We start from the raw sequence: 27987 nt of genomic DNA, 5'->3' as shown, positions 1-27987 counted from the left end.
CGCGGCCCGGACTGTGGGGCTCCACTTGTTTATTTATTTATTTCCAGCGGGTGCCGCCGGGCGTGTGCGCGCGCTCTCGCTGCTCGGCGGGGAGGGGGGGGGGGGAGGGCCCGCGCCCAGGGGGAGTTGGAGCCCGGGTCGAAACGCCGCGTGACTCGTAGGTGAGAACGCGGAGCCGCCGCCGCCACCGCCGCCGAGAAGCCCTTGTTCCCGCTGCGGGGAGGAGAGTCTAGTGCCGACAAGATGGCGGACGGGGAGCTGAACGTGGACAGCCTCATCACCCGCCTGCTGGAGGGTGAGTGCGGCGCCGGCTCGCCTTCCCCGCCAGGCTGCGGGGCCCTTCCCGCTCAAACCGAACCCCGGGACGAGGGCGGGCGGGCGGGCTGGAGTGGCCCAGGAGGCTCGGAGCGCGGGCGGGCCGGCGGGGAAGCTGGGCCGAGGCCCGGGGCCCATCGGCCGGTACAGCTTTCCCAGGAGGCGGTGGGGCTCGGCTTGGGCGCTGTGCAGGCCTCCGCAGACCCTTCCGAAGAAGGGTGAGGATGCCTGCCGCTGGGCTTTGTGTGTCCGTGGGATGTGTATTTCTCTGTTCTCTTTGTGCGTTGCCCTTGGCCGCCTCCGATTCTCGTCCCGGTAGTGAATTTTAGAAAAACCCTAGTATGGCTCTCGGATCGTTTGCATTATTTTTTTTTTACTGGATGCGCTGGAACGGATCGAGGAGAGGATGGGATGACTAGTATGCCATTTACTATCTGGCGTACAAAAAAATAGTTTAAAAAAAATCTTGGATCAGGTTGGAATGTCCGTTAGAAATACGAAACGCCCGGATACATATGCTGAAGGGATTCATTTGGGGGCTGACATTTTTAACATGTTTGAGCTGAGTTTCATTTCTACACAAACTTAGCAAATGACTGTTGTAAAATATCTCTTGGACTTAAAGGGTATTTTACAAGTCTTCACAGCATTTGAAGTTCCGGGCTCTCACGCTTTATTGATTAGTTTTGTGTTGGTGGGTACATAAGGAGGAAATTGAAGAAATGGAGAGACCAGTAATCAAATGTATTGATCCATTGCGGGATACTATTCAAAATTGAAGGCGGTTCTTGCTCAAAAGAGCCCTTTTACTCTAAAATTTATGTCGTCACTAATTGGGGAGTGTGTAAAGAAGAATTGTGTTTTTGAATGATTAAGAGTCCTCTTTGTCAAACACCAAATGAATGTGTGTGTGTGCTGCTTTTGTTTACTATAGCGAAGCAGTTTGTGTTTGTTTACTAAAGAGGATTGTGTGAGGAGGGTTGACTTTTCTGCAGGTACAGCATTATCTATCCGTTGTGCAAAACAAAACAAAAAACCTCTGCATAGTTGCTTGAGATGTTAAAGTCTCTTAGCAGCCTTAAGACTGAAGAAGTGGGTTGTTTTTTTGTTTTGTTTTGTTTTGTTTTGTTTTTAAACCAGGAACTCTTTCTTATTTACCTTTTTCTTTAGTATCAAGTTATTCCTGGGAGGCCCCCTGGTGCTTGCTGTGTTCACTACTCGGGACTTTGTGGTCTTTAACTGATAGGAACATCTCGATGGGTCTGTAAGAAATTTAGTTAGGAAAAAAATATATACGCTTATAGTGCATGGCTGTCTCTCAGGGAAATAAGAGTTATTTAAAATTTTTATATCTTAGTCTGCAGAGAAGGGAATTTCAGCCCACTTCTGTTTCCATATATTTTTCAATTTAAATTAAATTTAAATCTGATTGTGTCTGCTCGTATTTTTAATTTTTCATAAATACCTGATAGCAGACCCATGTATTTTAAACCGATCTATAACCCTTGAAATCGGCTATACCTTTATATGATTACAGATACTTAAACTTAACAAGTAGAGTGAGAGTTGCAGAGAAAAGGGAGAAAGTAGCCTGAGCTGTGTTACTGTTGAGTAATTGGTTCTAGCTTCTGTCACCACCACTCCCAACTCCCTCCTTTTTGGGTGAGAATTCTTGTCAAGATACATTGTTATTCCCCCCCCCCCAATACAGCAAGTGTTTATTGACTGCTCTGCCAGGCACCAGGAATCCAAAGATAAGACACTCAAGGAGCTCAGTATAAACAAGTGACTTTTCAGAGTTTTCTAAACTTCCTGCTCCTCCTGTGTTGAACATACAGCTTACTAGTAGTTTTGTTACGTTCTTGCACTTTAATCCAATTGAAAACTATTTCATGTTATTTAATCTGGTTGAAAACTACTTTCCTTGACATCTCCCTGTTACTCGGAAATATTGCCAGTCCCTCCCTTCCTCCCCAGATCTAGACCTGTTCAAATAGTTGTCAAAGACTATTTCTAGTGATAATTTCAGTCTTTAAAAAAGTTTTAAAAAGACTTTTGAGACAAGGTTTCTCTGTGTAGCCTTGGCTGTCCTAGAAATTAATCAGTAGACCACGCTGGCCTGGAACTCAGATCCGCCTGCCTCTGTCTCTGCCTTCGGAGTGCTGGCATTAGAGGTGTGAGCCACCACTGTTTGACAGTCTACTTTGGTTTTCAGTGGTACTGCATACTAATATAACTCAAATTCAAGTGTTGCTATTTTGCAAAGTTGCCTAGCAGAATAACTGTGGTTATATTTTTTTGTGTGTATCCTTGATGAAAGTGGACCAGTAAAAGATACATAATTATGCCTAGAATAAATTTCAAAAGACTTCCATCGTGGTAGTCACTGTATTGAAAACCATGAAGAGAACATAGGGTAGCCTTGTGAGATAACATTTGTGAGTTCAAAACGTTCAACCATTTCACAGTGTACATACATGTAAAAACCCCATATTGTACCTAAGAATACCCAGTTTTGTCTTGTCAGTTAAAGTTTGCTTTGGCTGGGCAAAAGATGTGCTTGAGCTTGAAGCAAGCCTCTTTAATCCCAGCACTCAGTAAGCAAAGGCATCTAAATTCTAGGCCACCAAAACGCAACACAACAAAAACTTTGCTTTTGTAAAAATGTTCTTGCATCAAGGGAAAATTTTGACCCGGAACCAGTCCCACTTTAAAAGTGTTCATGTTACAGTACATTCTTAAACTATATCTGCTTGCCAGTTAGGCACAGGGACTTTTTTTATGAGTTACTGTTTGACATTATGATTTCACAGATCCTTCAGGACATTGAAATAAAAATGTTGGTGCATTGTTTGGACAGGGTGTGCTTCTCCAGTATTATTTTCTTGGTTGAAGTTTTACTTACAACTGAAAAAGAACTTCTACTTGTTTTGTCCCCTGTAGGGACCCTGCTGTAACATTCTTGTGACTTATCATACTTGATTATTTAAATTAGGATTCATTTCTGTGGGTAAGCCAGAAAAACCCAGTGAAAATTTTTGCTTAGAGTAGTTCTCTAGGAATTTGAGGTGGACGCGGGAGTTACCTGGGGGCCTTAGGTCACAAATGTGGAGTTCGTTTTGGAAGAAGTCAAAATGGCTAAGTAAGTAGAACCCAGATGCTTTTGAGGAAGAAAATCAAATAGTGCCTTTGGAAGCCAGTTCCCCTAGAACTGGAATAAAGGACGGTTGTGAGCTACCTTGTGGGTGCTGAGAATTGAACCCAGGTCTTCTTTGAGAGCAGCCAATGCTCCTAACTGCTGAGCTATCACTCTAGCCCAAACCTTACCTTTAAAGGCAACTTTATGAGAAGCAATTCACATACCACATGGTCCACAGTGCTATCACCACAGTCCACTTTAGATATCCCTCAGTCCGTCTCTGTCTCTCTCTGTCTGTGTCACACACACACACACACTCGGTGCCCTGTTCCATTTTTTTCTTTCTGTTCCCCCCTAGTATAGCCTGTAGAGAAGATCATTAATCTGTCTTTTTCTGTCTCTATGGATTGGCCTGTTTGTGCACGTTTTATGTAAATAAAAGTGCAGTTGATGTGGTCTTTTTGTAACTAGTTTCTTTTTCTTTTTAAATTTTGAGACAGTCTGTCACTGTGTAGCTTTAGCTGGCCCCAAACTCACAGAGAGGCTGCAGGGATTAACAGCTCTGTGGCTCCTGGGCCTCTTGATGTACTCAGGTTTCATCTGTGGTGTAACTTCATTTTCAGTATGTTTTAGTACTCCATTGCTTTTATGGCTGAATAATGTTCCATGGTGTCTATGTACCAACTTTCAGAAGTGTTCGCTGGCTGATGGCTGTTTGATCATTTTCCTTCTTGACCATGTGGACAATTCTGCTCACAGGTTGCATGGCCATAGGCTCTCAGTTCCCTAGGGTGTAGCTAGGAATGGGGTTGTCACATAGTAACTGTGTTTACATTTTTTTTAAAAACTTGCAGGCTGAACTAAGTGCCAGCTGCTCTGGCCACCTCTTCACCCACAGGGACCATCACTGTCCTGTATGTGACAGGAGGTAGGGCCATTAGAGATGGGAGCTGCAGAGTAGAGGAGGCCATTGGGGGGAGATGGCCTTTTCGTGGTTATTTTGGATGAGAGGTGAATGTGCATACATAGATAGTAGCTTTTTTTTTTCTCCAAATATAGCCCCACCCTTGTTAACTAGTTCCCCACTCCCTGCCCGCCCACCCTTTGTTAATTAGTTCAGCAGCTAAAGGAAATGGACTTGAGAATAACCCAGAGCGACTTTGTTACTTAAATCTAGACCTGGAGCTGTGCAGTTGTGCACGCCTGTGATCCTAGCACAGCCAGGCTACATAGAGGAAGCCCTGCCTCCAAAAAGCAAAAACAAACAAAACAAACAGAAATTTCCAGGTATTTTTTATACAACTAAACTCCCATTGAGTATTTCTGAAACAAAAGTTTCAGAATTAATTTCAGTGTCAGTAGGTAAGACATGGTTTAGTGGGGTGTGTTTGGACCCCTGAGTCTACTGCGGTTTAGTTTGTTCAGGTACAAAATTATAGCCACTGGCAACCACTTCTATTGTAACTAGAAATAACCATTTCAGGGCTTATTTTCTCTAGGAAAAATAAGATCCATGAAAGTAGGAAAGAGAAGTCAAGATCACTGTCCTGTCCTTCTGTGTATCACTTTATTCTGAAAACTGAGTTGGTTACTTTCAAAGTTGGGGTTATTAGTAATTTTTACAGCTGTTCTCTGAAGCAGAATCTCCATTTGATTAGTAAGACAGAAAAACTGAGATGGTCTTTATTCTACTAGGGGAAGTACAAGACCAAAAATGCAGATGCCCATTCTAAAGTGAAAGGACAGAGAAGCAGCACTCACCAAGGCCACTGGTTTGGTAGAGAAAGATATCTGGGTCTTGTTAGGAACTTGTCATGCAGCAGAAAAAGAGGCATAGGCTGTTGTCCCTTCCAGCCCTGTACTCTCGTTTGTGTGGCACAGTGATTTGCAAAGTATTTCTAATCTCCTGAATCACTGGCCAGATAGAGTCTTCCCACATTTCCTTGCCCTATGTAATGAAGGACCAGTAGAAGTGTTGTGTGCGTAACCTAAAAGGAGTATGCTTTTGGTGGCAGGGAGGCTTTAACCCATCTATTTCACCATAAAGGTTACAAGAGCATTAAACTATCCCAGACCAGGACAGCTACAAACATAAGAACTTCTAGGCTTAATTTATTTGAAACAGTAGTCATTATAGTTTAGCATAAATGATTATTCATGAAAAGTAATTTTGTAAGTTATTGAGAAGAATGTTGTTATTCATATATGTAAACCTAAAGTCTGCACAGAAGACAAGCTAAGTTCTTAACCCTCTTTATTTCATTCTGGTTATTTATTTGTGTTTTGTTTGCTTGTTTTTGAGACAGGATGACTCGGAACTTTCTGTGTAGACAAAGCTTGTCTGGAACTCCAGGGATCTGCCTGCCTCTGCCTCTCTGCCCCTCTCTGCCTGTCTGCCCTTCTCTGCCCCTCTCTGCCCCTCTCTGCTGGGTGTCACGTTTGGTCTGTTTTGATTCATGCCATTGGCTGAAATATATGAAGAAAATCTGTGTTTGTATTTTTAAAATTCCGTGTGTGTGTGTGTGTGTGTGTGTGTGTGTGTGTTTGTAAAAGTCAGGACAACTTTGGGTAGCTGGTTCTTTGCTTCTGCTTCTACAGTGTTGGATCTGGGGAGCCAACTCAGGTAGTCAGTCTTGGGAACAAGTATCTTTGCCTGTATCTGTATCTTTACAAAATTTAAAAAAAAAAAAAATGTGTCTTTGCTGGGTGTAGTGCACACATCTCTAATACCCAACACTGGGAAGGAGGAGGTAGGTACATCTCTGTGAGTTCAGATCCACCCTGGTCTCCACAGTGAATTCCAGGCCAGCCAGGGCTACATAGTGAGATCTATATCAAATACATTTTTAAAAATAGCCTTTTTATGTCATTGTGAACACTTTCTGGTATCAGGGAGCTTTTTTGAAAATTGTAATACAGACTATAAGATTATTTTTTCTATATTAAAGTAGATCTGACACTTTAAATGCATGCATGGGTTTATGCATGACTTGGTGGTAGATGGTTATTTGGAAAATGGTTTAGCTGAATTATATAGATCCAAATCCATCCAAATGTTAATAGAAGAATTCTGTTCACCATGGCAGCCCATCAGCAGACACTTTAAACCTGGGCTGAGTTATTAGAAGATTTACAAGGTGGCGGTGTTTAAGTTTTTACTCTTTACTTCTTGAATTTCATCATTGGCTACAAGTATCATTTCTTTGAAATGACAAGTGTTTGTTTTTTATCTGTTAATTATATAAGTCTGGTAGCAATAGTTTTGCAATCATATGGGTTTTTTGAGATAATTTTTACATTGTATGCAGCAGACACGTGATTGAATACTTAGCATTTTCTCAAATAGACAATTAAAGTTACAATTTCAGAAGCCATCATTAATTGATCTTTTTTTTTGTCTGCTTTTATCTCACTCATTATTTTAATGACTTGCATAACAGGAACACAGGATTCCTAGTAATCTGAAAACTGATCAGGTGTGTGCCAAAATGTCAACAGCTTTAAGCACATTGCTTTCCCCTTCACTGCAGATGTCAACGTAATAGAAGTTCATACTTTGAACTGGGTGCTTCTTCAACTCTGAGCTAGTTCATCCCAGCCTGTCTATCCGCATCCTTCCCTCTTGTACTACACCAGCTGCCTGCTTGCCAGTGTGTTTGGCTGGAGTGGGGCTGGAGGCTACTTAAAGTGTATCACAGAGCCTTTGAGAATTCATGAAAAACACTATAAAAGTTTTCCTTTTTGTTTTTTCGAGACAGGGTTTCTCTGTGTAACAGAGCCCAGGCTGGCCTCAAACTCACAGAGCTCCACCTGCCTCTGCGTGCGCAGCTTCCTTTTCTTTTTGTTCCTAATAGACAGGCTTATTGCTCGATATGAAGGAATTGCCTCTGCAGAATTTAGGAAACCTAGAACAGTTGACATTAGTTAGTGATGGGGTGAAGAGGGGAGGAATGGCATAAATGAAAGTGAAAATGTCATTGGTTGGAAAGGTTACTAAGATTTGGAGAGGTGCACATGTAAAGGTGCGATGGCATGGTTCTTTTTGGTTTCTTGCTGTTCTTTCAGTTTTATAGAAAGGAGTCATAAGAGTAACTTGAAGAAAGTACAGATGATAGTGAAAAATAAACTTTGGATACAAGATGTGCAGACATCATTCTTCTTAGTTCAAAAGACAAACTTGTTTTGGCGTTTTTCACACATGAAAATTGTAATAAAATGATTAAATACAATTTGGTGGGGGTTTTTGTTTTGTTTGTTTTTGTTTTTTGCTTTTGTTTTAATCATTGGAATGGAATTCTTTCAGAAAGAATAACATTTTACTTAAGATTCAAAGTTAGCGTTTTCAGCGTCGACTATCAAATTTGGTTGTAAGTACTCATCTGTTAATGCTGATCTGTAATGAGATTTTAGTTTTTATATTGGAAGATGTCCTTTCACACAGTTAAGAGCTGCCAAATGCTAACAATGGTCTATAAGCATGTGGTTTTATTTGAGCACATTCATTACTTAGAACACGTTTATACAGTTCTTTTCACATTTGTCTTTTAACGTGTTATGTTACATATTGATTATTTCCAAGTATAGAGCTAGGTGAAAGCTGTTTAGCTGCCCAGTAAATAGATTTTGATGTGGAAATTGCTTTTGCATTTAAGGTCTGAATGAGGCTATATCTTAAATTGGGAAATAATTTGCTATAGATTTATGAGAATGAAGATCTCGCTTGCTTTTACTTTTGATCGCATGGAAAATTTAATTGTCAAAATAGCTTACACTGCAGGGCAGTTGTGGCACACACCTTTAATCCCCACACTTGGGAGGCAGGTGGATTTCTGTGAGGCCAGCCTGGTCTACAAAGTGAGTCCAGGACAGCCAGGGCTGTTACACAAAGAAACTCTGTTTTGAAAAACAGAACAAAAAAGGGCTTACACTGTGTTTGCCAACTGTGGGTGGTGGGGGAAATTCTTACATTTTAAGTTGGACTTACTAAGTACCATTAAGAGATGGATAGTGAGGTCACACATACACCTCCAGCACTCTGTAGTCTGAGGCAGGGGGATCTTGAATTTGAAGTCAGCATAGATTATGTATCAAGACTCTATCAAACAGTTCTGTACTCAGTAATAATGATTAAGAATAATTTTCATGGGTTGAAGAGATTAGCATTTATGAGCATGTGCTGCTCTTGCGAAAGATCTATATTTCTTTCCCAGCACCCAGTGTCCTGTAACTCCAATGCAAAGGGATGCTGTTAGGTTACTGTCCCGAGATATTTTTAAAGATTCTTCCAACCAAACATAATTGACCTACCATTGGTAAAATGGCTTACAGTTGAGTCACTTGGCTGACAGTTGAGCCACTTGAAAATTTCTTCGTGAATTTTGAGTTCAAGACCAGTCAGGGCTACATGGTGTGACCCCAACTCAAAAAACAAAACCAAATAAATCAGGAATGCTACTAGAACTACCAGTCATGCCATCCAGGTAACAACAAAAAGGATAATTGCTAACCTATCACCGACACTACTAACGGGTGCAAGCAGAATGGCTTTCTTATAGATGGTTGTGAGCCACCATTGGGCGCTGGGAATTGAACACAGGACCTTTGAAAGAACATCCAGTGCTCTTAACCTCTGAGTCATCTCTCCAGTCCGCCAGAATGGCTTTCTTAAAAGAAGAAAAGGAACATGTGTTTATCTAGTATTCCAAATCTAATGAGAATATCCATTACCAGTAAAGGCAGAAATAAGAACAAGTTAAAGCTGAGAAAATTGGTTTAGTGGAGAGGCTGGAAAGATGGCTCAGTGGTTAAGAGCAGGGCTACAAGTCCCAACACCCACATAGCAGCTTGCAACCATCGAAGACTCCAGTCCCAGGGAGTCTGGACTGGAATTCTTTTTTTCTGTAGGAGGCATTTCACTAATGTGATACATACACATATATGCAGACAAAACACTCATACACGTGCAATTTAAAACCGGGGGAAAAAAAAAGAGGGAACCTAGCATGGTGGCACAGGCCTATTTTTTAAAGTATTGCAATGGGGTGGGGTGGGGAGTAGGGCAGGGGAGTTGGAGAGTGGTTAAGGGCCCTTGTTCTTGTGAAGAACCTGAAAGGCAGAAGCCAGAAGATCAATTCAAGATTATCCTTGGCTACGAAGTAGTGTAAGGCCAACCTGGGTTACATGAGACTGTCTCAAAAACAAACAGTAAATGAAAGAAAATCAATGGAAGTGCAAATAGAATGAGTTAAACCCCCCCCCCATCCTTCCTAAAAAATGCAAAAGGAAAAAAAAGGAAATAAAGAACAGATAGGTCAGACTGTAAACAAATTGCAAAGTGTAAAATGTCACCTGACTTTGTCAGGAACCATAGTGGGTGTAAAAGAAACAAACTAATCAAAATATGAATACAGTCCCCAAAATATTGAGCAAATATGTGTCACTGTGAAACCTACTAATGTGTGTCAGTAATTATGATCTTAAAAACTCAGCAAAATATTTGCATGCTGAATCTGGTCATGTATGCTAAAGATAGCATGTCATAAACTGATGGGCTTGTTTTAGGAGTCCAAACTTATTCTAATACTCAGTGTATCGGTTAAGATAAAAGATATTAACAACATAAAAAGGGAAAGTTTGTGGTTATCTTAATTTAAAAAGTATTTCGTAAAACTTTTTACATTTCTTGGCAGAAATTCTTAGTATAGTAGAAACAAACCTTTTCTTCAAGATAAGGAACATAAAGGTATAGTTGTCAGACTTACTGTGAGTTGCTGGGTGCCCTGGCCTCCAGTTCAGGAACATGATGGGAGAAACAGCATCGTTTCTGTTCCCGGAAGTTCTGGCCAATTCAACAAGGAAGAGAAAATAAACAAGGATTACTCCTTAGTCACTCATCTATTGCTGTGAAAAGTCATTATGACCAAGGCAACTCTTGTAAAAGAGAGCATTTAATAGGGGGTTGGCTTACAGTTTCGGAGGATTAGATCATTATCATCATGGTTGGAAGCAGACAAGCATGGTGCTAGAGCTGAGAGCTTTACATCCTGATCCACGGGCAGAAGCCAGAGAGAAAGAGGGAGAGGGAGGCACTCAAAACTGGGCCTGGCGTGAGCTTTTGGAACCCCCAAAGCCCACCCCTATGACACAACTACCCAACAAGGACCCACCTAATCCTTACCAAATAGTTCGTCTACTAGAGAGTAAGCGTGCAAATACGTGAGTCTGTGGGGCCGTTCTCATTCAGCCCATGACATTCCAGTCCCGGCTTCCATAAGCTTGTAGCCATATCATGATGCAAAATGCATTTAGTCCAACTTCAAAAGTCCCCATAGTCTGTCACAATCTCAACACTTTAAAAGTCCAACATTTCTTTTGAGACTCAAGATAATCTCATAATTGTAGCCTCCCTATAAAATCAAAAGGCAAATTACATACTTCTAATATACAGTGGAACAGAATCTATATTACCATTCCAAAAGGGGGGAAGAAGAGCATATAATGAGATACTTGACAAAAACAAGAATGAAACCTAGCAGGACATACTCCAAACGCTGTTCCTGTGTCCGATGTCAAAGCGCTCTCTAGATCTCTAGGTCCCTTCAGTTTTGTTGACTGCAACCCACTTCTCTCTTTTGGGCTAATTCCAGATTTTATTTGATAGCAACTCTCCTTGGCAGGTATCCCATGATTCTGACATCTCTAGCATCTTGGGGTCTCTAACACAATCCATCTTCATCTTCATGCCTCCATTCAGGGACTGCCCTGCTAAGTGCCTGGTTTCAGAGGCATCCTTAACCACGGGGAAGAAGATGCCCTAACCCCCGCCCCATCCTTTTCCATAGACTTCTTGCTGCCAAGTTCTGCTGCCTGCTTGACCCCATCCATAACTTGTATTTGCATACAATTTGACTTGTTGATGGTTTCTAGGCTGAGGGAGTCTCATGCTTTGTACTTTCATGGGTTGCAGGTTGTCTGGGTGAGGTCTTGCCATGAGGTCACAACTCCATTTTTCTTAGCAGGCTCCTCTTGAGCACAAGACTTGGCTCCAGCATTACATTTTCTAGTGCTCTTTTCTCCTCAAACTGTGCGTTTGTATTTTCTCTTTGTCCAAGTTGGTTCTTTTCATTGTAGATCTACATAAAGTGATCATTAATAACTATGTGACACAGTCTGTACTAGGCTGTCTTTGAAGGCTCCTTGGCCAATGACATTAATCCAAAACCTTTCAACTAGCCTCAGGCAAATGTTTAGGACAAGGGTAAAAAGCAGCTACACTCTTTGCCAAATTATCACAAGAATTGTCTCTAAGTAGGCTAATAATATTCTTCCTGTCTGAAAACTCTTGAGCTGGGCCTGCACAGTCCACATCAGCCTTCAGCATTAACTGTCTTCCAAGCTCCCCTAGGATGGGCTGTTCAGCCACACCTACAGCATTCAACTGCTTTTCTAACCCATATCTCCAAAGCACCATGGTCAAGCCTGCCCCAGCTGTGCCACCCACTGTATGATAGTCTTCTGCTGCTGTTAAGAGACACCATGAACAAGGCAACTCTTTGGGGGCTGTTTAATTGGGGGCTTATTTACAATTTTGGAGGTTTAGTCCATAACCATCACAGTGGGAAACACACAGGCATGGTGCTACAGCTAAGAACTTTGCACCCCAAATCCACAGGCAGCAAGAGGTGGGGTGGAGAGGAGGGGAGAGAGAGAGGGAGTAGCTGCGCTTGGGGTTTTGGAATTGCAAAGCATCCCCAGCAACACACATTCTCCAACAAGGACACACCTCCTAATCTTTTCCAAACAGGAAACAGGCTGGGAACTAAGCCTGCAAATATACGAACTTACAGGGTCATTCACATTTAAACCACCACAGGTTGGGAAATAATTAAAACTCTGTTTTTATAATTGAAGTAATTAACCTTAAATTTTCAAGGAAACATTTGTGCATGGTAACACGTGCCTGTAATCACAGCACTGGGGAGGCAAAGGCAGGTGGATCTCCATGAAGTAGAGGCCAGCCTGGTTTAGAAAGCAAGTCCAGGCCAGCCAAGGTTACATAGAGAAACCCTGTCTCCAGGAAGATCTGGGGAGCAAAGAAACTGTACACTTTTATAATAGTACATATATAATTGATTCCCATATCTATTCCTATGATATATGGACTCTGTGTGTGTGTGTGTGTGTGTGTGTGTGTGTGTGTGTGTAATCACACAGTGGGAAAATAAAACGTTTACATTAGTCCTCTCAGTCAGTTTGATGAAAAACACACAAGACTGCCACAATAAATGCTACAAGGAGAAAATAGACATTGCTCAGGAAAATGAGCAGAGCTAGCAAGATGGCCCAGCAAGTAAGGTACACACACATGAAATGAAATGAAAGAATAAATGGCAAATAAAAGGAGAAGAAGGGTTATGGGCTGGGGAGACTTAAAATTTAGACATCAATTTTGCCAGACTCCTCAGTTTCCTGTAAACCCCCCGCAAGCCCCACAAACATGGGGTCAAGCATAGACAAAAGCCAATTTTAAAACTTCGGAAAACACAAATCTCCCAGATTACCTCAAGAATCTTAAAGATCGGGGTTAAAATACTTATAATCCCATGCATTGAGAAACTATGATAATGTGATGATGACTTGAAAAAAGAGGCATGGTAGTGAGAGTATGGGCTTTTTGTTTTTGCAAAGCTGCCACTGCTGTTTAGTGGGGGAAAGGTCATCTGTAACAAGTGCTACAAGTCAGTAGTCTTTGTGCATGGATAACAATGAACTCTGGGCTGGAGAGATGGCTCAGCAATTAAGAGCTCTTGCTGCTCTTCCAGAGGGCCTAAGGACCCATACGATGGCTCACAGCTGTCTGTAACTTAATTTCTGGGGATATGACATCCTCTTGTATCTTTCACTGGCCCTGCAAACATGTTGCACAGACATGGAGGTCTATACCTATATGTATGTATACACCTATACATATAAAATAATACTTAAAAAGTAAAAAGAACCTTGACTTTTGCCTCAAGAAATAAACCACATAATTTAAGATGAATTTAAAATTAAATAAGCTGTAAGCAAAAATAAAAAAAAAAGTAAGGAAATGTTTTTAGAAGGGGCAGTGATTTCATGATAATATGCAAAAAGTTCTAACAAGTGAAAGACACGATTGAACTAGCTAGAATTGTTTTAAAATTTATATTTATTAAAGAACTTCTTTTCATTGAAACAGGATTAAGACATGGGAAAAGGTCCATTAAGTTTTAAAGAATAAAATCCCAGCACTCAGGAGGCAGAGGCAGGAGGATCGCTGTGAGTTCGAGGCCAGCCTGGTCGACAAAGCAAGTCTAGGACAGCCAAGGCTACACAGAGAAACCCTGTCTCGAAAAACAAAAAACAAACAAAAAAGTTTTAAAGACTAAGCAAGCAGACTTAATTTGCCTCAAAACGAATATCCAAATGACCTATTAATTGTAGGAAAAGTCACTCAACGAATTTAGTCATGGGGGAGATGCATATTAAGATTTCAGCTCATGCTGCTTATGTCTCCAACAAGCTATTGAAACTTAAAGTATGGTTGATAGCCAGTGTTGACAAGGACACAAAGCAACGGTGATGACTTGATTATAAATTGAAACACTCACTATGTAAAACTGCTGGTGCCTTCTCTCTGACTTTGTTCTACTCAGTGTTACAGACATGCTCAAGAAAAATGTTGAAGGTATTCATGACATTGATGGTGGCACCAAAGCTGAAATGTGTGGCAGTCGTTCAGTGGAACACTTCAGATGCATACACTCGGTTACATGGGTAGTAGGTAGGTCTTACAGGAAAGAGTGTGAACAAAAGAATGGTTCTGTTTTCTGAAGTTCAAAAACACGTTAGATTAGTGTGGTAAAGGAATAGCAACCTTGGATATTGTTAGGGCACAAAGGAGTGGTTGTGGCTGCAGGGAGCCGCATATCCTGAGCTGAAAAACTAACCTTTGATTGAGGTACACACTTCAGCTTAGTTGTTTGTATATAATACCCTAGAGTATTTTTTGTCTTGTGATAGTTTAGTAGATGTTTGCTATATTGGGGTCTTAACTTAGAGTGACATTATTGCAGACTGAAGGAAGGTTTTTGCCAGGAAATTTATATACAGAGTGGAAAGAGTGCTTACTGGGTGTTAGGTGACTGGTTCTGAATTACTCTTGTTGCTTTCTGCTTCCTACAGTTGTGTGCAACCAGAGTGTTGTAGTCTAAAGCTATTTAATCTCTTATTGTACACTGAAGATGACTTGGACTTTCTGGCCTACCAGAAGGACTAAATGACAGGTGATAATAATGTTCTGAGCCTAATGAAGTATGCAGACTTAACTGTACCTTCATAATGTGATGTGACCTTATATCTGGACCCATAATCCAAACACTGCAGCCTGTGAATGTTGTAGGCTGGTCTAGTTGCTCCACAGGGCCAGCTAATGGCATGCTACCTCCACCTCTCCAAGATGACTGGAAACTGTGCTCTTGCAACTGGGAGTGCTTCGGACATGGTTTTGAAATGAAAGAGTTGAGTTGCTTTGAGGACTGCTCTGGTTTTCTAACATTTGGCCAATTCATTTTTGAGATTTGATCACTTGCTAAAGGTTTTGTTTGATAACATTTTTAGTTTTGTAGATTAACATGACTAAGTTAAAGCATTTTTGGAAAAATGTTTTTTATTATATATACAGCACTCTGCCTGCATATACATCTGCAGGCCAGAAGAGGGCATCAGATCACATTATAGATGCTTGTGAGCCACCCTGTGGTTCCTGGGAATTGAACTCAGGACCTCTGGAAGAGCAGTCAGTGCATTTAACCTCTGAGCCATCTCTCCAGCCCAAGTTAAAGCATTTTAAGCTTTGTAAATATGTTACTGAAAGTCATACAATTACTTGGGGGTCAAACATGTAGACACAGCCGAGGAGATGGTAAGAGCTCTTTGCCTAAACATGAGTGAAGACTTGAGTTCAGACCCCAGTACCAGTGTTAAGAGCTAAGTGCAGTCACTTATGCCTTAAATCCCCACACTGTGGCGAGCAAGGCTGGCTCACTGCTATCAGCCTAACTCCATGTTCAGTGAGGGACCCTGGGAATAAGACAGAGAGTGGTAAAGCAGAAGGCCTAGTGCCCTTTTCTCTTCTGCTCCACTCACAGATGAGCACATCGCAAATTAAACACATAATTTACAGATAACAGAAAAAGATGTACCCACACTCATGTTTAGACTTACAGTTGCTCTTTAGTTTCAACTAACTTTGTTCATAAATCACAAATTGTAAAACTCTTTGATGTTACTGGGGGGGGGGTGTCTCATGTTTAGGCTGACTGGCCTTAGGTTCCTTTCACCTCAGGCACATGCCGTTATGCCAACTCTAAATGGTTTATGGTACCGAAAGTGTGTTTGTTGACTGCGTCACTGCCACCTCTAACAACTAATTCACAGTGGGCTTTCAAGTATTGCTGAAGGGTGACTTCTGAACGTCATTTTTAGCTTGCATTTACGCAGCCAGAGACCGTTAATCTTTCAAGATGAATGCTTCCCCTCACTCCCCCACTCCCAAACTAAAAGCTTCCCAGTTTAAAACTAATGTCCTACCAAGTATGGTGGTGCACACCTTTTAATCCCAGCACTTGAGAGACAGAGGCAAGTGGGTATCTGTGAGCTCAAGGTCAGTCAGAGCCACACAGCTAGACAGTAAGATAAATACATGTGTGCAAACAAAACCCTAATGCCAAAACCAAGTGTGGTGGTGGATGCTTGTAATCCCAGTCTTGGGAAATAGAAGCAAGAAGATCAGGAGTTCAAGGCCATCCCCTGCTACATAGTGAGTTCAGAGTCAGCCTGGACTACATGAGATCTTGTCTTAAGCAAACAACAAACCAGTGCCAAGATTAAAAACTGTTGCTGTAGCTGGGCATGGTAATGCACTCCTGTAATCCCAGGGGAGGCAGAGGCAGGTGAATCTCTGTGAGTTCCAGGCCAGCCTGGTCTACAATGCCTGGTCCAGGACAGCCAAGGCTACACAGAGAAACCCTGTCTCAGAAAAAACAAAACAAAAAAATGATGTTCCAGAATTATTCACCCTTGAAATTCAAAGTAAAAATCAGCAAAGCTACTTTTCTTATACAACCCTAACAGAGCTTTACCCAAGTGCTCGGTTTACAGGTATGGCCATGCTTGGGTTTTTCTTTTCTTTTCCTTTTTTCTTTTTAATTTTTATTTATTTATTTATTTATTTATTTATTTATTTATTTATTTATTTTAATGCTTGGGTTTTTCTAAGCAGGTTAGGCTGGCTGGCCAGGGAGCCCGGAGATCTACTTCCTGCTTCTGCCTCCCCAGTGCTGGGATTACTTCACCCTGATTTTTAGCATGGGCCCTGGCGATCTAAATTAGGTCTTTGTGTTTTTCAGATGGTTTTATTAGCTGGCATATTTGTACAATATTGTATCATCTTATCTCTTCCTTCCTATTTTGATGTTAATGTGGCCACAGAATGTACAATTTAATGAGCGCCTGACTTGGTTTTTTGAGACAGAGTCTCTCTCTGTGTACCTTTGGAGCTCGCTCTGTAGACCAGGCTGGCCTCAAACTCATAGAGATCCACCTGCTTCTGTCTCCCAAGTGCTGGGATTAAAGGCATGCACCACTGGCCCCCGCCTAACTTCTTAAGCCTGTTAAAATCTGACAAAGGAATCATAGCACCTCATCCCCCTTTCTACATGGCCACTGGCTCTTAGTGATGCTGCTTTGCTTCTGGCTAGCCTTGAATGGTTTAAGTATTCTGGGCTACTAGCTCATCTAGGCCGCTAGAGAACAAGGAAGAGTAGACTACATTTAATTGGTGCAGGTTTGAGAGGCACCCTCAGAAACCAGCAACAATGGAAAGTAATGCCACAGTTGATAAACTCACTGCTAGCTGTACAACCCATCTGTGACTTTTCTGATTTTCAAAATGACTGTAGCTCTTTTTAAGCATTTTTATATTATGGATAATTTTGCAAAACTGAGTTTTCTCATTGTTTTTCCAGTACGAGGATGTCGTCCAGGAAAGATTGTGCAGATGACTGAGGCAGAAGTCCGAGGGTTGTGTATCAAGTCTCGTGAAATCTTTCTCAGCCAGCCTATTCTTTTGGAATTGGAAGCACCATTGAAGATTTGCGGTATGTAATTGGGTCAAGTTAGAAAAGAGTGTTCTTTTTTTCTTTCTTTTTTGTTTCTTTGTGACAGGGTTTCTCTGTGTAGCCTTGGCTGTCCTGGACTCAATTTGTAGACCAAGCTGGCCTCAAACTCACAAAGATCCTCCTGCCTCTGCCTCCCAAGTGCTGGCATTACAGACATGCACCACCACGCCTAGCTAGAAACAAGTTTTCTAAAGCACATTTCCCCCTGTATTTATATTGAAAGTGATTTAGAGAAAACTTCTAAATTTGAATTAAAATGATTAATAGGTATTATTAAGGGTTAGACTTCATAATAATGACAGGTTAGAAACAACAGAAATATTTGGTACATTACAGAAGGTCAGAGGATGGTGTCTATAATGGATAAAGTGGTCCCTGAAGTAGAAAAGTGGGCAGATTGCAGGAGATGCTAAAATCAGTGGGATGCAGTTTAAAACATGTACCTAACCCATCCATCAGATTACAAGTGAAAAATGGCAGAGATTGGTACTGACTGCTTTTAAGGATGTGGGGAAATTGGCATTCAAGGATGCTGCTTAGACACAAACAGCTATGGCACTAGGTAGTGGCCTGCACTCTTATTATTTTGTATACAGTGTGGTGCCTGCCTCGGAAAAAAAAAGAAAAAGCTCAGAATTCAAACCAGAGCCCTACTGACTATACAGTGTCCTTTCCCCACCATAAAGTGAGAACCTTGTAAGTTAAACTATTTTAAGGCAGCGATTGTATTTCATACATGTACTCCTTCAAATGCTATTTAATATAGTGATAACTTGAAGGTAATAAAAGTTATCTGTATGTATTTTAGTTCTTCATATTTGTTATAACAGAATATGACTTAAAGTTTAACTACCAGCTAGTAAGAGTAACTGTAAATTACCTATTATTTTATAGGAAATTGCCTGAAATGTTGTAGTACAACAATATTAGTTTATCATCTTAGCTTCTATAGGGTAGGGATTCAGGCACAGCTTTGCTAGATCTTCGGGTTCTGAGTCATAGAAGCTGCATAAAACTAACAAATTGTTCTAACCTGACTTCTTTTGGTTTTAGGAGATATTCATGGACAGTATACAGATTTACTGAGATTATTTGAATATGGCGGTTTTCCACCAGAAGCCAACTATCTTTTCTTAGGAGATTATGTGGATAGAGGAAAGCAGTCTTTGGAAACCATCTGTTTGCTATTGGCTTACAAAATCAAATACCCGGAGAACTTCTTTCTTCTAAGAGGAAACCATGAGTGCGCTAGCATCAATCGCATTTATGGATTCTACGATGAGTGTAAGTTGGATCTAAAACTTAGCCTAGTAATTAGCTTTCGTATGCTTTTACACTTAACACGGTTGTCTTTATTTTAGAGGAACTGTGAGAATTTTCTTTTCTTGTGTTTTTAGAATATGGTTTCAGAAAAAGGCCCCCACAGAAGAGCCTAAAGCTAGGAAACATGTTAAAGTGTTTTATGGGATCTCCTTGGTTATATTTCTGATTGGCTACAGCTTAGTTGCCTGAAGGAGATCTTCTTAATTAGCTTACCTGGTAAGCTGTCCAAGTGAAACAAACACAGGTCACAACAAACAATGGTTTCTGGTTTCTGCTGTTTGTAGTTTGCTTTTTTATATTTGTTCATCAACTTGTGACTTTGTGTGTGCCACTGCTGCCACCACAAACATGTGTATAGGTCCATTACATGTGTGGCATCATGGCACGCATTTGGAGATCAGAGGGCAGCTTGCAGTTGGTTCTCTTTGTACCTAAATGTTGGGTACTAGAGAAATGGCTTGGAAGTTAGGAGCCTCTGCTGCTCTTCCAGAGGACTTGGGTTTGGCTCCCAGTACTACATCAGGAGGCCCCCAGCTGCCTTTAAGTAGCTTCAGGGGACCCCATTCTCTGGCTTTGGCAGTCACTTCTCATATGGTTCATAGGCAGAGGGAAGCGGACACACATGCATACACATAAATAAAAGTCAAAATCCATTGTTAGAATGTAGTCTGTCTGTACACCAAGAGACCTAAGTTACTGAGTCCTTGGGGTTATCATTGTTGTGTTGTGCTCTTGTTTCTTAATCAGTAGGAAATCAATTTGCTGATGTGTAACAGTCTTCCCAGTGTCATTACCCATTAGGTTGAATATGGGAGTAAGTGTACTTGGTCATTTTGACTGCTAAATTACCTACTTTTTTCCTTAAATATGGTAGTCGTCATCAAACTCACAACTCCTCAATACCTGTAATGATAGAACATATTGATGAATGTGAGTAAACACACACACACACACACACACACACACACCAGTCACTTCTAACATTGGAATGTGGCAATGCTTAAAAAAGGAAAACAGAACTGATGTTATAATGGTAATGATTCTGTATTTGAATGTCCCATAACATTTTTGTGATCTGAATTAACTCAGACGTGTACAGAGGAAGTAAGTTGAAGGACAGCACGCTATAGCCATCTTTGTACGCTACAGAAATGAAGTATATTGTTATGTTCTTAGAAGATAGAGTGAGGCATGGATGTCCTTAAGAGTAGAAAGGACATCAAATGGAACCAGGTGTGGGAAGTAGCTTGTAAGCAGCCTATAAGTTATACTTATTCGTTAAAAGGTAGGCTTGAACATAAAAATAGCAAATTAATAGTTGTGACTTTCATTTCTTCTCTGGCTTGGTAGTTGAACTTAATGCCAAATCAGGAAAATCAGGTAACTCTTAGTGGAAGCTGTCTTTGTTGTAGCGGGGCTATGGGAAAATTATAGCCTGCGTCTTTTCACTTGCTGTAGTAGTGCCAAGTTATAATTTGCTCTAAAGAGAATACCACTTAGGCACTTGGAAGCATTCCTTTCCTGGCAGTAGGTTTATACTTCGTTACTCGGTGCATTAAGTTAACATGGACCAGCTCCAGAGGGGCCACTTTCACTGTTGTCTACTTATTTGGCTAGGAAATTATATTGAATGGAGAGAAATTAGCTAATGCCCTATTAGATAATTTTTTAAATATTATAGTTATTTTATAAGGTAAAGTTATTTGCTGTATTTGCTTCATAAAACAGTAGTCTTTGAAGTCGTTACAACTCTACAGAAGGTGTTGAATATTTTATTCCCCTTTCAGAAACATATAAGCAAAAAAAATTTTTTTAGCTGTAGTGTTAAACCTGCATGCTGAGCAAGTACTCAGACATAGCTCCATCTCTAGTACATGAAACTGAACCGTAGCTTATTCAAATACAGATAAAAGTACCAAGTAAGCAAACAGAGAAGAAAATTAAAACATCATATTCGGACTTTGAGTTAACTAATGAGAACAGTTACTGATTTTTCTCTATGCCTTTTATTTTCTTAGGCAAACGAAGATTTAATATTAAATTGTGGAAGACATTCACTGATTGTTTTAACTGTCTGCCTATAGCTGCCATTGTGGATGAGAAAATCTTCTGTTGTCATGGAGGTAGAGTAATACATTTGCTATTTAGAAGAGAGCTGTAATAATTAAAATGCCGTGGGAAAGCTGAACGTGGCAGGAGACCCAAGATTCAGAAGCCAAGGCAGAAGGATCTCAAGATAACTAGATGGTTTAAGAAGTATTTTCACTTTGCCTCAGAGTAGATGAGGTTGGCTGGTTGGGTTATTTTCTGTGGTGCTGGACTCTAGCCAGTGCCTCAAATTGATTAAAAAGGTACTCTGCCATCAGTCAAAATGAGAGGCTAATTACCTTTCTTTCTGTAGTAAATACCTTATATCAAACTCTAAGTGGAACATCATTTAATATTCATATGACTTATAAGTTTTGTGCAGTATGTCAGCATGTTAGGGAATGAGGACATTAGAATATAGAGATTAGAATTGAGGGCTGGGCGTGGTGGCACATGCCTTTAATCCCAGCACTTGGGAGGCAGAAGCAGGTGAATCGCTTTGAGTTCGAGGCCAGCCTGGTCTACAAAGCAAGTCCAGGACAGCCAAGGCTACCCAGAGAAACCCTGTCTCAAAAAAAAAAAAAAGAAAGAAAAGAAAAAAAAATTTTCAGATCAAAGAAGTTTTCAGCTCTCCAGCCTCCACACACAGCTTTACCTCAGTGCCCTTTGGTGTCTCACACAAAGGAGCTGCCTTTCTGATTCATGCTCTGAGGCTCATAAATGGCCATGACTAATGGCTGGGGGACTTCCTGGAGAACCCCAAACGTGTAATCATATGAACAATTTAGTCTACTTCAGATGAAGTTCTGTAAGTTCACATACATCAGAACTCATTTGAGAACATGCAATAAACTTTTCTATGATCACACACACACAAACTTTTCAAAAAGTTAGGGAAGATTTTGGTAAAATGCTTGCTGTGAAAGCCCGATGACCTGAATTCAGCCCTTAGGACTCACGTGAAACTCAGCCTAGCTTTATTTAATCAGTGAGCTCCAGACAGTGAGATAATCTTCCTTAACACAAGGCAGAGACAAGGCAAGTACAGCTTTATTCTCAATGCTCAGGAGGCAGAGACGGGTGGGTTTCTGTGAGTTCAAGGCTAGCCTGCTCTGCCCTATACCTAGGACCATGCCAGCGAGGGCTTCATAGTGAGAATGTCTCAATGCGTGTGCGCGTGCACACACACACACACACACACACACACACACACACACACACACTCTTATGGAACAATTTAGTCACAATGTTGGATTTTCATATAAGGAAGAAATTGAAGTGTAAGAAAGTTGGTTTCTCAGTGTCATACATGATAGTATTTTTTTTTTTTTAAGATTTATTTATTATTATGTATACAGTGTTGTGCTTACATGTATGCCTGCACACCAGAAGAGGGCACCAGATCTCATTATAAATGGTTGTGAGCCACCATGTGGTTGCTGGGAATTGAATTTAGGACCTTTGAAATAGCAGCCAGTGCCCTTGCCTCTGAGCCATCTCTCCAGCCTACATGGTAGTATCTTATGGGGAGCTTTAGAGTGGAAAATGCTGAAAAGATGGCCCGAGGTGTGAGTGGTTTATTCTGACATCGTGATTCACTATATTAGTTGAAATATTTTCCATACAGACTAAACATTTAAGGAATCATCGTTCTTGGGCATTGGTGTAGTAGAGAGTGAGCGTGGCAGTTTGGAATATATGCATTGGCTTCATTTCTTGTGGTGGTACTTGACTCACCTCCTAGAGAAGTGAGGCCTTTTATTTACATTCTCCTTTAAAGACTGCAGACTATGTTCTTGTGCTTTTCTTGTTTAGCCTTCTGGTTAATAGTTTATTACTTGTTTTTTGCAGACAATGAGCATATTGAGGTGGGATATGGGGAAAGGTTCTTAGAGGACTGGGAGAGGTGTTTTAATTTGAAACTAAAAATGCTTTAAGATTTAGTGGTCATGAAAGTACAAAAGTAGAAAGGATTGCAATCATCTGTTCTCATGAAGGATAAAGGGCAACTGGAAAGAAAATAGTGGAGTTCCTCCTAGGAGTCTGTTGAAGTATAACGATTTATTTCCTTGGTAGAAATATAGTAAAGACAATACAATTATAATGTTTTCCTAGATACCAAGTCTTTCTCTTTGTATATACAGGACTGTCACCAGACCTACAATCTATGGAACAGATTCGGAGAATTATGAGACCCACTGATGTCCCTGATACAGGTTACTATATACAGAAGTCTAATTGCTTTATGTAAAATGTGGACATGCTTGTACTTAAGTTATATTTAGTGAAAGTCAGTCAGAAACTTAGTACCATCCCTGAAAACAGTTAACAAAGACTCCAACATGATCAGGAAAATACTGAATAAATAAAGGAGAGTACTAGCCTTGCCAGATACAAAGACTTGTTTAAAAGTAACAATGTGTTTGTGGCTTAATGATAAATAAATAAAGTAATGCAATAGAGTGGTGCTCAGTAGTATAATTGTAAGGAATAGATAAACTGACTATAGAAGAAATGATAACGAGAAACTAAACAAAGGCTTCCACATGTTAAGTGTGCCACACATATACTTCCTGTAGCTAGAAATCACCAACGTGAAGCCAGGCAAGGTTATACTTGTATGGTGCTTTAACAAAGATTGGTTTAGGCTAGAGTACCTAGGGACACATGATGATCATTAAAGTGTAGGAAGACAGGAGAAATGTAATGTGTTGTATGTGTGCTGTATTCTGTACTTTCTTCTGTTTCATGAAGGTTTTTTTTTTTTTCTTTCTTTCTTTTTTCTGTTTTCTAAAGGTCTGCTTTGTGATTTACTGTGGTCTGACCCAGACAAGGATGTACAAGGCTGGGGAGAAAATGACCGTGGTGTTTCTTTTACTTTTGGAGCTGATGTAGTCAGTAAATTTCTGAATCGTCATGACTTAGACTTGATTTGTCGAGCTCATCAGGTATGCAGTATAAGATTCTTGGATATTTTATTGTTAACTTCACATACTTGGATGCGTAGGTAGGTAGGTAGATAAACATAATTATTTTAGCTGCGAATAAATCATTACTGATACTGTAAAAAGGATGTCTACTATTCTCAGAAATGCATACATAGTACTCAGGATCTGTAAAACTTAATTTGTTTGTAGACATTGGAAGGCATTCTGAAAATACTTTTCTCTTAATTTTGTTTTTAAAGTGTGGCTTGTTTTTTCTATGTGTGAATGTTTTGCTTGCATGTGTGTGCATGCATCACAAGCATGTCTGGTGCCTACAGAGGTCAGAAGAAGATGTCATACCCCCTGGAACCTAGAGTTACAGATGGTTGTGAGCCACCATGTGAGTGTTTGAGAACTGAATTCAAGTCCTCTGAAAGAGCAATAATTGCTCTTAACCGCTGAGCAATCTCTAGCTCCATTTGGCCTCTTTTCTTTGTTGGCTTGGTTTTGTGGGTTTAAAAAAAAAGTACATGTGTCTATGTGGGAGTGTGTAGAAGTGGGAAGATTGACTTTGTTTTGTGTTCTTACCATATTTGGGAGTAGAGTCAGGGTCTTGGCATCTGACAGAAGGGGGGGGTCTGTTGTTGTTTTGGCCTTTGTTTCACTAATCTGCATTAGCATATATGGTTAAAAATTGCCCACTGAGGAGGTTTTGATTTTTTTGTTTTTTAATTTCCTTTGACAGGTGGTAGAAGATGGGTATGAATTTTTTGCTAAGCGACAATTGGTAACCTTATTTTCTGCCCCAAATTACTGTGGCGAGTTTGACAATGCTGGTGGTATGATGAGTGTGGATGAAACTTTGATGTGTTCATTTCAGGTAAGACATGAAACACAAATGTCTTCCTTTTTCTTTTGAGACAGGATCTTCCCCATATAGCTCAGGCTAACCTTGAACTTGCACTTGGAACCTTACTGCCTCTCCCTTCTTAGTATCAGATTGACTTGATGGTTTTATAACAACTAGGCATTCATTGGTACTGATGTTAGAGTGGTTAATCTCTCTTTGAGCAGAATGTGTTGAAAACCAATTTCATTCAGGATTTATTACCATTCAGGGCGAGAGATGTAGTTCAGTGGTAAAATGCTTTCATAGTACATGCAAGGCTTTTGGTTCAATCTCCAATGCAGCAATGGAAAGGGCCCTCAAAAAAAAAAGTGATTACCATTCAGACTCATTAAAAACTTTCTATTTTTAGTCATGAACTTTCTAACTTTGGGACTGTGTAACTGAATAGAGTGTCAGAAAACTTGAGGTGACTCTGAGTAGAGTGGTTGGCCTATAGTCATGGGACCTTAGTTTGGATCTCTAGTACCCATAGAGCAGTGGCATGTGCCTGTAGTGAGACAGGAGAATACCAGGAGTTTGCTAGCTAGCCACCATAGCCAGTTAATGGTTCACTGACCACCCTTTTTAAAAAACAAAAAAACGGAGAAGCATTGGCTGACCTTTCTCAAAAGGGATCCTCCTACACAGAAAAGAATGAATGCAGTAGATAATTAGATTTCTGTTTTTGTTTCTGTGCAAGATTAGTGCATAAGGTAGGCATTGGGCAACAAAGAATTATAAACTTAGATGAAAATAAAATGGAGTATTTTCCTAAGAAAAGAAACTTCTAATAATCTTAAGTACCTTTATAGAAAAACGCACATTTTAAAGGCTCTTGTTTTTTGTGCTGCTTGTACTAACTGAAAAGGTTACTGTACTGCTGTAAAGGTAATTTTATGATTTTGACTTGTACAGTCTGGGGGCATTACATTCAGAACTTGCATTACCAACATCTTTGGAGGCTTAAGTTCTTTGTATAAAATTGCACAGCATTTACATACAACCCGTATATATCTTTCTGTATAGCTGAAATAATCTCTGAATTGTTTACAATACCCAGTACAGTGTATATGCTGTTTAAATAAGAATCACATTATTGGCCTGGCAGTGGTGTTGTGTTCCTTTAATCCCAGCAGAGACAGGTGGATCTCTGAGTTTGAGGACAGCCAGGGGTACATAGAGAAACCCTGTCTCAAAAAGACAAAACAGCAAGAAGAGAATCATGTTGTTTAGAGAAGGCCCAAACATGTCTATATATGTTCAATCCAGAAACTTCTTTTTCTGAATATTTTCACTCTAATACTAGTTTAATCCAAGAATTGAAGGCCACTGATCTGTAGATGGACTCTTACGTGTGACAAGGCCCATAGCTCTTGCCCTTTGTTGAACTAAATCACACTTATCAACTACAACTGAATGCTAAAATGGTTGGCGTCTTCATGATATTCTAAGGGTTCTAACCAGGTCTTGTCCTTCAGCAGTTGTCATAGAGGAGTTGGAGTAATGTATTTCTTTTATGGGACACTCTAATATGCATAGAGGTTTTAAGAAACTCTTTATGTGGCTGAAGAGATGACCCATGTGGAGTGGCATGGTGGTGATGCATGCCTTTAATCCCAGCACTTGGAAGGCAGAGACAGGCAGATCTCTGTGAGTTCAAGGCCAGCCTGAGCTACAGAGTAAGTCCAGGACAGCCAGGGCTACACAGAGAAACCCTGTCTTGGGCGGAAAAACAGGATATGGGAAATACCGTTTAAATTTTAAAGTAAGAGCCAGGCATGGGGGCACATGCCTGTAATCCCAGCACTTGGGAGGCAGAGGCGGATCTCTATGAGTTCAAGGCAGCCTGATGATCAACAAAGCAAGTCTAGGACAGCCAAGGCTACATAGAGAAACACTGTCTTGAAAGACCCAAAAAGAAGAAAAAAGATAAAATTAAAGTAAGATCTGCCTGTATATGAAAAATAAAGTCAGTGTATGTGGTGGCTTATGCCTGTAATCTCAGCATTCAAAATGCTGAGGCAGAGGGACTGCAGAGTTTGAGGCCAGCCTGACTACAAATGTAGCTCAGAAAACCAGGATGAGTAGTCAAAACGAAGGTGAGAAGGTGGGCTTTTTTTTTTTTTTTTTAAACTCAGACCAGTGTTTTGTTTTTTTCTCTAATGAGATGAAGTAATGGAGAAAAATTTTAATTTAAAGGCTCAACAGTTACTATGCTGTGTTTCCAAGCTTTTATTACTAGGATAATGGGAATGGTAAGTAGTCAGTGTTCCTCCTGAGAGAAGGGCAGTGCTGGAGACTGGACCCAGGCACTTCCTCGAGGTCAGCACTCACCGAGCTGCTCTGCCAAACAAAGTCCTTCATTTAAGAAGTGTTTGGAATGTTGCTGAGCTCTTTTCTAGACTTTCACGGGACTTTAATAGTTGATGCTATTTATTGAAAGAATAATACTGTTAATAAATTATCTATTTCAAGATATTGAAACCATCTGAAAAGAAAGCTAAGTACCAGTATGGTGGACTGAATTCTGGACGTCCTGTTACTCCACCTCGGACAGCTAATCCACCGAAGAAAAGGTGAAGAAAGGAATTCTGTAAAGATACCATCAGATTTGTTAAGGACATACTTCATAATATATAAGTGTGCACTGTAAAACCATCCAGCCATTCGACACCCTTTATGATGTCACACCTTTAACTTAAGGAGACGGGTAAAGGATCTTAAATTTTTTTCTAATAGAAAGATGTGCTACACTGTATTGTAATAAGTATACTCTGTTATAATATTCAACAGTTAAATCCAAATTCAAAAGTATCCATTAAAGTTATATCTTCCCGTATTACCATTGTTAAGGTTGAAAGCATCCCAGTTAAACTAGCTGTGGTAGTTACCCAGACGAAAGCATGACGGCCCATCTGTGTAATGTGGTTTTAGTGTTGCTTGGTTGTTTAATTATTTGGGGCTTGTTTTGTTTTGTTTGTTTCTGCTAGAATAATGGCAACTACTTTTCCTGTTTTTCCCTAAACATTTTAAAGAGTGAGATATGGGAAGAGCTTTAAAGACATTTACCAACTGTTATTTCCCTTCACTTACCTACGTAAGTAA

At 40.3% G+C, this 27987-nt stretch overlaps 1 protein-coding gene across 1 annotated transcript; it reads left to right on the top strand.

Moving 5' to 3' along the window:
- Window positions 1–131: 131 nt before the first annotated feature.
- Window positions 132–27837, top strand: Ppp1cb (protein phosphatase 1 catalytic subunit beta). Its single transcript, XM_051170375.1, has 8 exons — window positions 132–295; window positions 17503–17634; window positions 18709–18939; window positions 20997–21101; window positions 23211–23282; window positions 23863–24014; window positions 24739–24873; window positions 27358–27837. Exons 1-8 carry the CDS (start codon window positions 244–246, stop codon window positions 27460–27462), a joined length of 984 nt encoding a protein of 327 aa, XP_051026332.1. The 5' UTR covers window positions 132–243; the 3' UTR covers window positions 27463–27837.
- Window positions 27838–27987: the final 150 nt, after the last annotated feature.

The sequence above is a fragment of the Acomys russatus genome, chromosome 1 (assembly GCF_903995435.1).
Source record: "Acomys russatus chromosome 1, mAcoRus1.1, whole genome shotgun sequence".
Lineage (NCBI taxonomy): Eukaryota > Metazoa > Chordata > Mammalia > Rodentia > Muridae > Acomys > Acomys russatus.
The sequence above is the reverse complement of the archived record's forward strand: the minus strand, read 5'-3'. Positions and strand labels throughout refer to the sequence as shown.

What these genes read in the sequence shown, in the direction of transcription:
- Ppp1cb (XM_051170375.1), top strand. Translation starts at nt 244, where the DNA reads ATGGCGGACGGGGAGCTGAACGTGGACAGCCTCATCACCCGCCTGCTG. An exon ending in AGCACCATTGAAGATTTGCG is followed by an intron (nt 17,635 to 18,708) that starts GTATGTAATTGG and finishes TTTTGGTTTTAG; the next exon opens with GAGATATTCATGGACAGTAT. An exon ending in CACTGATGTCCCTGATACAG is followed by an intron (nt 23,283 to 23,862) that starts GTTACTATATAC and finishes TGTTTTCTAAAG; the next exon opens with GTCTGCTTTGTGATTTACTG.